A 15738-nucleotide genomic window follows, 5' to 3' on the forward strand; every position below is an offset into this window, starting at 1 on the left:
ATAAATGTGGTATGCAAATATAGTATGCACGTGCGGATTTGATATACACGTGTGGGATTGGTATGCACGTGTGGGTGTACACGTATGGTATGCACGTGTCATTTGCACGTGTAGTTGTGGTATACACGTGTTGTATACACTTGTTGGTGTGGTATACACGTGTGGTATTCATGTGTCGTATGTACGTCTAGGTGTGGTTTTCTCGTGTGATATGCACGTGTTGGTGTGGTATTCATGTGTGATTAAACACATGTCGTATGCACGTGTGATATACACATGTGGTATGCACGTGTGGTATGCACGTGTGGGTGTGGTATACACATGTGGTATGCACGTTTGGAATGCACGTGTGAGTGTGGTATGCACGTGTAGTATACATGTGTGATAAGCATGTGCGGTTTGCACGTGTGGTATACAGCATTTCTAACACGATATGAGACACCTATTTTAGGTGTATTTATTTAATTTGGATACATGAGTACATCATAAAATAGCTTACTTTTAAAAGTTTACGACAAAATAACATACTATTTATTATATGCAATATACGTTGACCTCGGATCGTATACATTAGTGAAAATTTTGTAATTAGATGCACTTTCCATCAAATTTATTTAAATGCATATATTGTTTTAGACCATTTTTCTTCATTTTTGATGTTCAAACATTGTAAGTTTGTTTCGTCTTCCACTTAAGTTTAACAAAAAAAGGTTATTTTCCACTAATATAAGTTGGAATTTGTCACTCCTGGAGACATGAAAGCACAGAAGGTCGCATAAATTCGCGAAGATTTATTTAAATTCGCAATATTCAGCAAACTGAAATTTTAAAACCTACCAATATATATCAATTTATATATTTTTGTTTTCATTAAAGTAAGTCTTACAAAACTGAATGAAAATAAAAATATCGAATAAGAACCTCGTGATATTTAAATGATATAAAGCTGGAATTCATTTAACATTTAAGTCGTTTCCTATCTGAAGTCAGTTTTCTAAGTGATGTATGTCAGTTGTCATTTGATTTAATAAATTAAAGTTATCTAGAATACTTTATTCTGATTAATTTTATATAAAAAAATTTTTTTTTAATTATTTTTCTTTTAATTTGAACCGAAAAAAAGTAATGATAAGAAATGACTAGGCTGTTTTATGAATATCGGCCCAGACACTTTATCAGTATTAAAGTAGGCCATCGTTAAAGTAACAAGTCAACATTCATTGGCATTAAGCTGGCGCGACTCTTGAGGAAAATGAACAATATTTTTGGTTTATTGTTGTTGTTTATGACACTGACTGGTATGTGGTCTTTCTTATCTTTTTGTACTACACCCATATATCCAATGGTAATTATATCTTTATACACGTGACACATAAATCATAATTAGACATTAATAATCATTGACAAAAAATGTGTTTTGTTATTTTCGTCGGAGTAAGGTCGTAAACTGTTACATGTGTTGTAGTGAAACACCGTCTGAGTGAGGTTGTAAACATTTATACGTGTTGTGGTGAAACACCGTCTGAGTGTGGTTGTAAACATTTATACGTGTTGTGGTGAAACACCGTCTGAGTGAGGTTGTAAACATTTATACGTGTTGTGGTGAAACACCGTCTGAGTGAGGTTGTAAACATTTATACGTGTTGTGGTGAAACACCGTCTGAGTGTGGTTGTAAACATTTATACGTGTTGTGGTGAAACACCGTCTGAGTGTGGTTGTAAACATTTATACGTGTTGTGGTGAAACACCGTCTGAGTGAGGTTGTAAACATTTATACGTGTTGTGGTGAAACTCCGTCTGAGTGAGGTTGTTGAAACACCGTCTGAGTGAGGTTGTAAACGGTTATCCGTGTTGTGTTGAAACACCGTCTGAGTGAAGTTGTAAACCGTTATATGTGTAGTGGTGAAAACCCGTCTGAGTGAGTTTGTAAAGTTAACTTTAATACGTTTTGTGAAAACATTTGTCTAAGTGTGGTTGTAAACTGTTATACGTGTAGTGGTGAAACTCCGTCTTAGAGAGTTTGTAAACTCTATAACGTGTTGTGTTGAAATGCCTTCTTAGTGAGGTTGTTAACTGTGATATAAGTGGTGGTGAAAATCCGTCTTAGTGAGGTTGTTAACTGGTATATGCGTTGTGGTGAAACTCCGCCTAAGTGAGGTTGTTAACTGTTAAATGTGTTGTGTTGAAACTCCGTCTAAGTGAGGTTGTTAACTGTTATATGTGTTGTGGTAAAACTCCACCTGAGTGAGGTTGTTAACTGTAATATGTGCTGTGTTGAAACTCCGCCTGAGTGAGGTTGTTAACAGTAATATGTATGTGGTGAAACTCCGCCTGAGTAAGGTTGATTACTGGTATATGTGTTGTGTTGAAACTCCGCCTGAGTGAGGTTGTTAACAGTAATATGTCTGTTAATTGTAATATGTGCTGTGGTGAAACTCCGCCTGAGTAAAGTTGTTAACTGGTATATGTGTTGTGTTGAAACTCCGCCTGAGTGAGGTTGTTTACTGTAATATGTGTTGCTGTGAAACTCCGCCTGAGTGAGGTTGTTAACTGGTATATGTGTTGTGTTGAAACTCCGCCTGAGTGAGGTTGTTAATTGTAATATGTGCTGTGGTGAAACTCCGCCTGAGTGAGGTTGTTAACAGTAATATGTTTGTGGTTAAACTCCGCCTGAGTAAGGTTGTTAATTGTAATATGTGCTGTGGTGAAACTCCGTCTGAGTGAGGTTGTTAACTGGTATATGTGTTGTGTTGAAACTCCGCCTGAGTGAGGTTGTTAACTGTAATATGTGTTGTGGTGAAACTCCGCCTGAGTAAGGTTGTTAACTGGTATATGTGTTGTGTTGAAACTCCGCCTGAGTGAGGTTGTTAACTGTTATATGTCTGTGGTGAAACTCCGCCTGAGTGAGGTTGTTAACTGGTATATGTGTTGTGTTGAAACTCCGCCTGAGTGAGGTTGTTAACTGTTATATGTCTGTGGTGAAACTCCGCCTGAGTGAGGTTGTTAATTGTAATATGTGCTGTGGTTAAACTCCGCCTGAGTAAGGTTGTTAACTGGTATATGTGTTGTGTTGAAACTCCGCCTGAGTGAGGTTGTTAACTGTAATATGTGTTGTGGTGAAACTCCGCCTGAGTGAGGTTGTTAACAGTAATATGTCTGTGATGAAACTCCGCCTGAGTGAGGTTGTTAACTGTAATATGTGTAGTGGTGAAACTCCGCCTGAGTAAGGTTGTGAACTGTAATATGTGTTGTGTTGAAACTCCGCCTGAGTGAGGTTGCTAAATGTAATATGTGCTGTGGTGAAACTCCGCCTGAGTGAGGTTGTTAACAGTAATATGCCTGTGGTGAAACTCCGCCTGAGTGAGGTTGTTAACTGTAATATGTGATGTGGTGAAACTCCACTTGAGTGAGGTTGTTAACTGTAATATGTGTTGTGGTGAAACTCCGCCTGAGTGAGGTTGTTAACAGTAATATGTTTGTGGTGAAACTCCGCCTGAGTGAGGTTGTTAACAGTAATATGTGTTGTGGTGAAACTCCGCCTGAGTGAGGTTGTTAACAGTAATATGTTTGTGGTTAAACTCCGCCTGAGTAAGGTAAGGCATTCTCGTAGTAACATTAAGGCCCTTACTCGCTGATACCACCGTTAACCTCTGTAGAACATTTATCTACTTTTAAGGTTGCTGGGCAACCAACTGTCAGGACAACTTTCTGGCTTTCCATGGCTCTTGTTATCTCTTCGGGGATATCCAACTCAGTTTTTATGAGGCGGAGGTGAGTTATGTTCTTGTTTTAATGTCTATTACAATTTTTTATCGTTGTATTTTTTATTTTTTTTTGATTGAGAAACTAGTTTTCATCTTGCGCTTAAGGGCACAAATTTTATTTGAGATCAACAATTTCTCGAAGCAAACCAATCGAAATCCGACGTTGTATAGAAATAAACGTGGTTAAACAAGCGCATAAGGGGTATAATACCTTAAAAAAACTCTAACTCGCTAAATGAAACTTTTGAAATCGTTTCCCATTAATACTTTCTAAATAACATAATCAGAATTTGTCCGGCGATCCCATTGTTTGAGACACGCGGTTAAACACAATTTTAGCATGATTTTATACTATTGTAAAATATGTGTGACATTGTAAAGAAAACAAATACATAATTTCAGCACTATTGTAATCAACACGATGCCCATCTGGTGCATGTGGACGATTCCCTCGAGGGAGACTTCTTGAAGGAGCATCTGCGTCACCTTAAACGTAGGTGTTTTATAGCTGACGTTGCCCAGAAACGCGACATTTTTTTTTGTTTTACCATGGCGGTTCACGTGATCATAATGGACCAGCCAACATTTTTATTGTAAAATAAATTATATAAGATATTTATAAATAGAAATCACGCATTATATTTGCGATTCGCGTGTTTCTATTAACAGCGAAAACAAAAAACAAATGACGGTAATATAATCGTTAAATTAAGAAAGCATACTTACTAATTATAAATTCATGTGCAAGTATTTTCGCAAGGTTGACTTTGGGCAGATTATTACCAATCAAGTTTTTGACGTTATTTTACTTTCAATTCAATTCAATTCAAACTGAAAGCACTCATCTGTTTCTACATCATTTGTCAAAACTAAGCCAATCTTTTTTTAGATTACAATAATGAATTGAACGGTTATTTAATGTCAATACTATGAGCAATTTTTCTGTATAAGATTAATAGAATTTTGAACCTGTACTTTCACAGATGTGGACATAACAGCCAAAGCTGTTTCATGCGAAATTTAAGCTTACTACAACATTAACTTTCCAAGATATATTTTTTAAACTTCAATAGTGTTTGAAGTTGTGACCATAGTAAGTAAAGACAAACAAACATAAAGATACAAAAAACGTATGTCTTATACCGTTATTACAATACTTGGACACATGTAACGGGTATCCAATAATTTGTCCCCGAACTCGAAGGCTACGGGATTTTTTATAGTTTAGTTTACACACCTTAAGAACAGATCATCACAGCTCAGAAAAAAGCTTTGGAACAATAAGTACCAAACTGTCCACTGTCTTATTACCTCCCTTCCTTCAAATTTATATAATTCAGTTTTCAATTCAAATATCTACTTAAAATGATAGTGTAAAGTATGATTAATTCTATCTAAAAATAATAATACTCAAAACAAAATTATTTGTTCGTCTATCAGTCTGTACCCACGGTTTCCGATCAATATCTCCACAACGCTTAGGCCCAGTTTTTTAAAACTTAGGCAGGTTGGTCCATGGCCCGCCGATAAATCCTATTGCTTTTGAGGTCACCTACGGTCTATGTCGTTGTGACCGTAGGCTGAAAATACGCAGTTTCCTTTCAATGATTGAAAACACTGAGGCATAGAGGTCTCGAACTTGCAAGAGGTCCCTCAAACATGACAAACACTCATTTTGATGTCAGAAGGCAAGGTCGTGGCTAAAGATTTGTGTTCCTTCAATAACGGAATAAAGCATGTATCCAGGTACCAAAAACTTGTTATGCCGGAGAACTGTATCTGTTTCCTTTTTGTCACGTTTTAAATTCATTCGCGGAATCTTAGATGCTTTGCATCAATAATAGTCTTGTACTATAATTGGCGTGACGTCGTAGTGTAGGAACAAGTGTACTGTAAATATGCGAGGGAAGATGGGCCTACGGTTGCAGAAACACTAGCACCGAGCTCTACCGTCTTGACTTAACCTGTCGGTTTAAACAGGTCTAATCAAAATTGTATATCTAGCTGCCTTCAAAATTGGGCGAAAGAATTAATTGACTACATAGTACATTCATCTGCAAGTCTGAAACAGTTAAAAATATCATTGTCTTCCAGCTTTTGATCTATGGTGGATGGGACTAACAGATGAGATCGCAGAAGGACACTTCGTCTGGACAGACGACAATACTCCTGCACAATATACAGGTTACTGCTGTATATTTCTTAAATAAAATTCGTGGGTTTTATTGACTTCAGGCATCGAATTCGACACCTTGCGAAAAGTGGGAAAATGCTATTCATTTTAATACAGAATCAAAAGTCTTGAGAGAAGCACTGGTGAATTAAAAGACATTAACAGTATCTAGATAATTGATAATACTGATTTAGTACAACTGACGTACCAATGTTGTTTTTGTTTGCTATCGTCGTTTGAATGATACCATACGTTGTAGGAATCTTTATTGACGCTTAAGTCTCCTTCAATTAATATGTGCCAGGAATGTTTGAACGTTTTGGATCTGCTTTGACAAACCATTCGTGGCAGAAATGTTCGAAAACTATTTGAATCTCCTTTGACAAAACATTCGTAGAAGGATATTCGAAAACTATTTGAAACTCCTTCGACAAATCATTCGTCGCAGGAATGTTAGAAAACTATTAGAATCTCCTTTGACAAAACATTCGTAGAATGAATGTTCGAAAACTATTTGAAACTCCTTTGACAAAACATTCGTAGAAGGAATGTTTGAAAACTATTTGAGTCTCCTTTGACAAAACATTCGTAGAAGGAATGTTCGAAAACTATTTGAATCTCCTTTGACAAAACATTCGTAGAAGGATATTCGAAAACTATTTGAAGCTCCTTCGACAAATCATTCGTCGCAGGAATGTTAGAAAACTATTTGAATCTCCTTTGACAAAACATTCGTAGAAGGAATGTTCGAAAACTATTTGAAACTCCTTTGACAAAACATTCGTAGAAGGAATGTTTGAAAACTATTTGAGTCTCCTTTGACAAAACATTCGTAGAAGGAATGTTCGAAAACTATTTTTAGTCTCCTTTGACAAAACATTCGTCGCAGGAATGTTTGAAAACTATTTGAGTCTCCTTTGACAAAACATTCGTAGAAGGATATTCGAAAACTATTTGAAGCTCCTTCGACAAATCATTCGTCGCAGGAATGTTAGAAAACTATTTGAATCTCCTTTGACAAAACATTCGTAGAATGAATGTTCGAAAACTATTTGAATCTCCTTTGACAAAACATTCGTAGAAGGAATGTTCGAAAACTATTTGAAACTCCTTTGACAAAACATTTGTAGAAGGAATGTTTGAAAACTATTTGAGTCTCCTTTGACAAAACATTTGAGCCACTCGGGTAACATTTGTAATCGGTAAGAGAAACTGTTTAAATAGTCACATCAAAGAGGACATGCATCCTTTAAAATATGGCTTATTGAGGTTCTGAATTACCAAGGTAAATATCGGAGTGTATGTTGTTATAACTAATTTTTGCTAAATCTTAATTTCATATCCATGAATAAGTCATGACAGAACTAATCAGATGAATTGTATGCAAGTCTCCTTTTCCGTATTCAATCAGATGTTTCTTCCGCGATGACAAACCAGTAAACCAGTCCAAACTTTGTATTGCAATGTAGGTACATTGACTGTGTTTTGAGCAAGCGGCATGATGTTGGGTTCCCGGGGTTATAGTTAAGGGAAGTCAAAGCATAAAAATATATTTTTACATTATGATGTTGGTATACAAATGCATTATGTCATTATTCTACTTTAGACTGGCACGCTTCGCAACCGAACGGTGGTGTTGAAGATTGCGTTGTCTTCGCGGCGTATTTTGGCTTCCAGTGGGGTGATTTGGACTGCACAGCTAAGGAGAACTTTATTTGTGAAATTCAGTAAGTTTTACAAAGTTTTACACTGAAGAAAAGCCCTTCACCAGGGTTGATCTTCGTGTGTAGTTTTTCGTTTTGAGCTTTTATCGTTACTGGTACATTGCATTACTTAATGCTTGGGTAAGATTTAGAACAGCATAGGTTTGTTTTGATTTTTTGTATTTTTTATGATCATTGAACGGTAATTGGACCATCAGTGAGGTGACATCCAAGTCAAAAGCTATACCTGCGTCTATCATATTATGAGAACATTTCGAACTAAAAATCGTTTTTACCTACTGCGGACTCTGTAAGATTAAATTGTAGAAAATGTCGCTGGAATAGCATGTAAGGATTAAAAGTAAAAACATTTATTCATCCATCCATCCGTCCGTCCATTTATTCATTCATTCATTCATTCATTCATTCATTCATTCATTCATTCATTCATTCATTCATTCATTCATTCATTCATTCATTCATTCATTCATTCATTCATTCATTCATTCATTCATTCATTCATTCATTCATTCATTCATTCATTCATTCATTCATTCATTTATTTATTTATTTATTCTTAAGACATACCGTTGACGAACATAAATAATGAAACGTATTTAATACAAATGAATGCCTCTATTAACATAAAAAGTGGTTCATGATACAACTATTTGTCTTTCCATTTCGGTACAAATGTCCTAAGTTGCAGTTCTGTCAATGAGACCCAATATCAAACAATCGACGTCGTCAAACAGTTATAGCGACATTTCAAAAAGTCGGATCAAACCGATACATATCTAATGCACGTATAATCATAATTGCTGGGTAATATATCAACTTAATTTCGACCTTTCCGCTTCAGTCAAAGGCGTTCCTATTATAAAACAACAAAACTGATATCACGAACACCAGGTTTCGTAACTCACGGTGCATTATATCTAAAATGCTTAGGATACAAACTACATTAGCAGCCAATGAAATTGCAGACGGGCAATCATTAGTTACTAGACTTAATCATTTAGAATTTCAACTTTCGCGGGTTTAAGGGCCGCCTACTGCCACTTATTCGATGCATACTCCGTACGGTGAGATTTTGCGTTGACAATATGTCAGCTTAATAACCTAAAGCAGTATATTGATAAACCCTGGCATGCGTCACTACATACTGCATTTATCTTTATTAATGTAAAATATATGTAATTCATACTTACCTTTGTCTATTCAAGGAAAGATATTTTGAAGTTTTCAAACCTTGGCATTTTAGGCCAGTGCTTAGCGCCATCCTGATATTACAGACGGGCTAGCCCTGTGTCCATCATGCCAAGATCATTAATAGTCACTAAGTGCTGTTAGTAATATAATCCTGGATAAAGTCCATTTTTTAAGCATTGTTCATGCAAAATATTTAATAAGTACCAAGTTATTCAGTAAATTATGGATGTACGGGTTTAACATTATTTGCATAACATGTACTGATCTCAAACCTGTTGTTTTATGGCACTAACACAGCAAAACGAAGTAATTCTTGTCGGGAATTTCACAAAGTTCACATATTTTCTTTGTAATTCAGCGTGTACACCGCCATTTTTACCTTTGAATCTTGGGTAATCCTGAGATAGTTTTTGACCTTTCGAGATTTCAAAATTTGACAAGTTATTCTTACTTGAGCGTTTGAATCATGTCGTTCCACAAAGTGATAATGTCTCTTAGTTAATAATCCATTATTCACATGAAATGCACTGATAATTTATTGTTGTAATCCATTGTGATGTTTTAAATCCTTTTTCGGAAACTTCACGGTCATTTGACAGTTCGTCCGTCATCTTGAATATTTTACAATGGCTGTCAGCCAATCGGGTCATTTGACCCGATTCTGGGTCATTTTCGGTCGGGTCAATTTGGGTCAGGTCATTTGACCGAGATTTTTGGGTCATTTAAGCATAGGAGTATATAAGGCCGTGAATTTTCAGTCTCAGGACAGTCGAATTTGGATCATTGAACAAGCTGCCTGCATATTATTCTTAAAAGGTTAAAATCAACCTAAATATTTAAATAGAACACTAAATAAGTAAATAAACACTTACAAGTAATAAATTAACAGGCATCGATTTTATATTGAATTTGCAAACAATTTTATACAGATAATACTATTTTACTGTCTTACTTCGACGTGCTGTGCCAACGTTCATATAAGCCAACGCGTTTTGCTGTGTACGGTGCCGCTGATTACTACTGTATATTATATCTGATGGTTGATGTCTTGATGCATATAATTATTTGCTCCAAAAATAAAACGTAAAACGTTCATTGCGTCGTCGTTTTGGCTAGGTCGTAACAATATTAATGATTAAGGGCTCCCTTACTACGCTCACTCCACCCATTCTTAATCATTTATTTTACTTCACATCATCTAGCTATTACTTGAACCAGTTTGATGTACATGTCTATACGATTAAGTATTTGCATGACATAGTTCCTTCTTTGCGAACATCGGTCACATGTGTTTATGTTATCTGGTGCTTCCAAGTCGTCGGTTAAACGCAGTATTTTTCCTCCATTTCAGATCGGGAGAAGCAGAAGTAGTTGGCTGAATTTACACCAGAACACTACCAACCAGTGAACAATTTGGCTCCAATAAATTTTCAAATCTAAATTAAGAATATTTGACTTGGATGACTGTTTTTATTCCTTTGACGCGACATGAAAGTGATATGAATTCATTATCTTTCACCTCAGATAAGCATTGTCCCATATCTTGTTATAAACGCTGCAGAGTAAAAGAGTAGGCGTGCAACCTCCAGAGCACTTAAGAGTCGAAAGTTAACATCTATGACGTTAACAACGTTGTTAAGTTTAAACGTTTAACGTTGAAACAATCCCAGCCCAATGGTACAATGGAGACTATTCGAATGGCCCAAGGATCGAACAAATAACGATCACCCAGTTTAGAGGGAGCAAGGTCAAAAACCAAACAGACCATTGACAAGACCCACACGACGTCGCAATACTACGAGGACATCTAACATGTATACTACATATCACATAAGTAGATTGGGCCGAGTGTTTAGAACTTTGTTCAAGTTAACAGAAAATGGAGCGAGCGCATCACCAAAATGACCTTTACACATACTTATATGACGAGATTCTTGTTCGCATTGGTTAAAAAATCTTCTTTTCTGCTCTGTTCAGTTCCTTATAACAAAACGTACACCAGTCTGGTCTCAGCAGGGGCTTTGCATCGCCAAAATGACCTTTAATACATACTTCTTTTTTGCATGAGTTAAAAAAATGTTTTCTGCTTTTCTGTTATGTTCTGTTCCTTTTTACAAAAATACTGCGGTCTGGTAGCAGCAGGGGTTGTGCATATGTATGCCACATTGGGCAATTACCATATAGACGAAAGCACATTCTTGACTTAAACGCCGTTCCATAATAACTTATTATAACTTATTAACATTTGCTGATTTGGGGTGATTATGCACGAGTGTAACAGCTAACAAATATAGATATAACCCAATTATAGAAATAATGACAATAATTACAACATTTTCCCATCATATGGCGGTATTTAACATTACCACATTATGTTATATTAGGCCGTGCCAAATAGTTAATGGGTTTTGACCCTGGAGCTCATATTCACTGACTTCTTGAGTCTAAGTTTTACACTTAGGCTCACAAAACAGAATTCTTAAATGTTTCAAATAATATATAATATACCTAATTTTGAGAAAAGATGCGAACCTGATGGTAGTACAGATTATTTGTAACACATGCATCTCTTTTTACGACTTTTGCACCTATAATAACATTTTACTAACAAAAGTAATGTGATGTAAACTATTTCTCAATAAATATGGTCAAATATTTGCAAAATCTAGCTCCATATTTACTAACGTATTGGAGAATTAAATATCAAAGATGCAAATCTTAATTAAGGTTGTCAAATTGCTATTTAAGAATCAAAGTTTGAGACTCAGATTCAGCTTAGCAAATTTATAAAAAAAAGAGTAACAAAGCAGTGGCGGATCCAGCAATTGACGTTAGAGGGGGCGTAACTAAGGGACGCAAGCTTTTGACATACGCCCCTACTGAAAGTATATGACATAAACTATTAACATGGGGGATTGAGCTTACTCCCTAATGAAAAGTTAAACAATTTTTTGTCAAAATTTGGTGCATTTTCAGGGTATTTTATTACTTTTTTTCTCTCATATTGCAATGAAAAGTAACCTTGTATGATTTTAGAGTGGGCGCGCGCCGGGTGCGCTATTGCAAAGTATCTATGATATCATTATTTTTGACCAAATATATGCGCGTTATGGTATTATATGTTATTTAAAACACATGCAGCATTCTTCGTAAGGTTTTATTTCATTACAAACTATGACATATTTTCGCTTATCCAACACTATAGTCATATGTTTCCTGTCTCAAGGGCGAGGTTGTGAAAGTTCGCAAACAGGACGCAACACATCAAATGTATTTAGTATAGCCCTAATCCACTCAGCTCGATTAATATTTAAGCGTCCAGTAACAAGCAGCTGCCAGATCGCTTCTCATTTTCAGAACTCGTTGTTCTTATTGCGATTTAAAACCACTACCAACCGCAGCAGACCGTGTTCAGTATGTTTTCCACGAAATGTTTACTGGTGTCGGTAGTTTTCTTCGGTAAGTGTTTTTTTTTTCTTTATATCCTTTTATTTTCATTTTTTGGCTTATGCGTGACATTTATATGTTTCGGTTAATAAATGGTATGAAAAATCGTCAAATATTCGTATTAAAGATGCACTCTTATTCCCAAATAAGATTACCTAAATTAATAAATTTGTTTGAAATTATCAAAAAGGATGATTAATGTCGAAAACAATGGTTTTTATGAAGGATACCGTGTTTAATTTGAAAGAAATGAGCATAAAACATTCTACCTTATGAGACTATAGTAGACCGAAGTAAATCTTTTAGCATTCACCAATCATTTAATATTTTTGCACTTTCTGGTATTAAATACACGGTTACAATCTTGTTATCAGTAATGAATATTTTCCATAAATGCATTGTTAAGTAAGTAGTTAAAGGTTTATAAGTCAAAATTGATATTTGTTATACATGTGTATGCATTGGTTTTGAATAAGAGTGTCACTTTAAAGGTGAAGTTCTAGTTCTTGAAATATTTAAATCCTTCATTGATTGAACGGTATGCTAGAAGCGTAACTTAGAACTTATTCTAACTTTCGGAAATGGGAGACTAGATCAGTTAGATATCAGATAACTGAATAAAACTTCAAATCGATAATAGCCATGGTCAGATATAATAATTCCGCGAATTAAATTATATAGGGTTTTTCTTATTTTCGAAAGAAAGAACAGATAGTTAAACTATGCAAAGTTGGACTTATCTTGTAAGACACACTCGTACGCCCAAATATAATGTAACACAATTAAAACAATTGTTTTAATTTACTGAAAAGGGTGTAAGAATATCAAAAACAACTCTTCTTCTGAAGATGGCTGTGTTTAATTTGAAGGAAAGATACAGAAAACACGGTATTTCTACCTTATGAGACGATAGTTGATCACTGTAAATGTTTTAGGACTCACCAGCCATTTATTTAACATTTTTATTAAATTAAATTAATTAAATACACGGTTACAATTATGTCATCAGTAAAAAAATCAATAAATGCATTATTTAGTAAGTAAGTAAGTAGTTAAAGGTTTACCACTCAAACTTTATGTTTGTCATACATATGTATGTATTGATTTTAAATACGAGTGTCACTTTAAAATTTTATATTTTCAGCGAAAATAATTAGAACAATGCTAGTTAGAGAAATTGTCAGATTGATTAAAAAGTTTAACTTTGAAAGAGATATCTGTAAAAATGACTTTAACATTGAGCTCCAAGCTCACGAAATTATGAAACAAAGCAGCCTAAAGGAATTCTTTTTCCGCCAATCAAGTTGAAACGGACTCACGTTTTAGCTCAATTTCATATTTTTGCTATTCTCTATACCATTTCCAAGTTTGTATGTGAATGCATGTTATGTGAATGATTGCTCATGATGTTTACTCCTTCTTATATACATCATGTATGAGTTATATAATTAATTAAAGCATTATTTTGCATACAAAATGTTCAAGCTAAAAAAGCGAATATGGCATTTATACTAAGCCTCTTTTCCAAGATAGGACATACTACCTTCCAATCCAAAGATTAGACGTATATTTCATGGCCAAGAAAGTAAGATAAGTTCATCCCAACCCCAGCGTATGGTGTTTTGCGGGAATGAGGTTTACCGAGTTTCCGCAGAACACCATGCGCGAGGGTTGGGATGAACCAATGTTATACTCTCGGCCATGAAATATGCTATTTCTCTTACCTCTGTAAAACAAAATAAAGTAAAATGTATTTTTTTCGCTGGAACTCTTTTGAGCGTAGTGAAAAAAATGTGCGTAAGGATATGCGATAATTCGTGGTTGTCATGGATATGCGCGTAGTGATTCAGATTTATATAATCGGTCTTTGATTGGTTCTAAGGAGAGTGAAGCATTACTGCTTGAAAGGTGCGTGAAAACTGTTTTATGGTGACAATTGAAGCGAGAAATAATTAATTAGCGTTCTTAATATTGCCATTAGACAAGGTTTCCATGACGCTACAGACGACTTTCAATAAAATATCGCTTCAACAAGAGAGATAATTACAATGTGGTCACCATTAAAAAGGAGTTCCATACGGGCATTTTATCTTCGCCCGTGGGCAAGATAATAATTTCTAGCGTGGTTAAATTATTAGATCTACTTATATGTGATGGGAGAAAAGAATTTCCAGCATGGCCAATTTTTTTATCCACTTATCTGAGGTTGGAGAAAGGACATTCTAGCATCTACTCCAAATACACAACATTTTAACATTCTCTTCTTAACATTGTTTTTTTTTTTTAACCAGAATATGCCTTTAAACTCTATAAATTTACTAACCATGCCGTATGTACCTTTGTCTTTGACAGGCACCATGATGGTCGTGCTGGCAAGTTCCAAGTGCTTGGACGAAAACAATAAACTGATGAGAATCGGGGAAGAATATGTAATGCGCGGAAATCCGTGTATTAGCTGCGTCTGCCGATTTGGCACGTATTCGTGCAAGAGCACCTTCTGCAGAATGAAACCCTGTCTTCCCGGTACAAGACCCGTGCCAAGCAAGACCAAATGCTGCGACAGGACATGTGAGAGATTGCCCAAACTGTGAATGCAATGAAATCCAATGTCACTCGGTTTGAAATAAAGAAATGTTCATCCTATGACAATATGAATTATGATATTCCCCTCCGATGTTTATCCGACATTTGCTTGTTACATTTTCGCATCTTTCTTCTTAAAATTGTGTTACTTTGCATAGGAAAACTATTGTCTTTTCATTCGAAAATAGACAAAAAAGGAGAAAAAATGCGAAAATTCACATTTACTTGACGGATCTTTTATAATAAGTCTGTCTGGCGAAACAAAAAAAAAAGCGATATTTAATGTTGCATCCAGCGCAATTTCCATTAGCTACCCAGCGGTTTTACTCTATAAGAACAGTACATATCGAAAAAAAGAAGCAACATTGGAGCAAACAATATTTCGGTGGGTTTTCTTGGCATTTTTTTTTCAAATGCTCGAGCAAGGATCGCGATGGTCCTTATATGATTCCGCATACTTGCGATATTTTATTGAAAGTTTGACATCAATTCGCCTATGTGGGTTTGTACGAAGTATTCGTGTTTATCTATTGCAAATTCATTAACAAGCACCAGACTCGTTTAACATCAAGTTACCTCATGGAATGATTTCGAGAACGCTTTCAACAGTGTATTTGCCAACAGAAAGTTTTTAATTTTGACACTATCTACGCTAATTTTGTAGCAATCAGCACTAACTGTAGGTGCTTGGTCATACTTTTATCAGAGCTTTATGATGTTTCAAATCTTTATCGAGAAACATACATTTTACGTTAAAAGCAATAAATAGAGAGTGCTTTGGAAGCTGTTTACATATACCGGGTTAGGGGTACAAGGTCACAGACCACTATGTAATATATATTCTATAGTCAAATG

The 15738-nt window shown here is 35.4% G+C and overlaps 1 protein-coding gene and 1 long non-coding RNA gene across 2 annotated transcripts; both read left to right on the forward strand.

Moving 5' to 3' along the window:
- The first annotated feature begins 1202 nt into the window (after positions 1–1202).
- On the forward strand, positions 1203–10294 carry LOC128204113 (perlucin-like). The gene is made up of 6 exons (XM_052905461.1): positions 1203–1298; positions 3678–3772; positions 4168–4258; positions 5860–5949; positions 7545–7665; positions 10205–10294. Exons 1-6 carry the CDS (start codon positions 1253–1255, stop codon positions 10230–10232), a joined length of 471 nt encoding a protein of 156 aa, XP_052761421.1. The 5' UTR covers positions 1203–1252; the 3' UTR covers positions 10233–10294.
- A 1881-nt stretch (positions 10295–12175) lies between these two features.
- LOC128206924 (uncharacterized) lies at positions 12176–14943 on the forward strand. The gene is made up of 2 exons (XR_008256616.1): positions 12176–12312; positions 14653–14943. It is a non-coding gene; the product is annotated as an uncharacterized LOC128206924 (long non-coding RNA).
- Positions 14944–15738: the final 795 nt, after the last annotated feature.

Source organism: Mya arenaria, chromosome 10 (genome assembly GCF_026914265.1).
Source record: "Mya arenaria isolate MELC-2E11 chromosome 10, ASM2691426v1".
In the NCBI taxonomy this organism is placed as follows: Eukaryota; Metazoa; Mollusca; class Bivalvia; order Myida; family Myidae; genus Mya; species Mya arenaria.

Coding starts and splice junctions, on each gene's coding strand:
- LOC128204113 (XM_052905461.1), top strand. CDS start 1,253: ATGAACAATATTTTTGGTTTATTGTTGTTGTTTATGACACTGACTG. Junction 1,299..3,677: donor GTTGTTTATGACACTGACTG/GTATGTGGTCTT, acceptor TCTACTTTTAAG/GTTGCTGGGCAACCAACTGT. Junction 3,773..4,167: donor TCAGTTTTTATGAGGCGGAG/GTGAGTTATGTT, acceptor ACATAATTTCAG/CACTATTGTAATCAACACGA.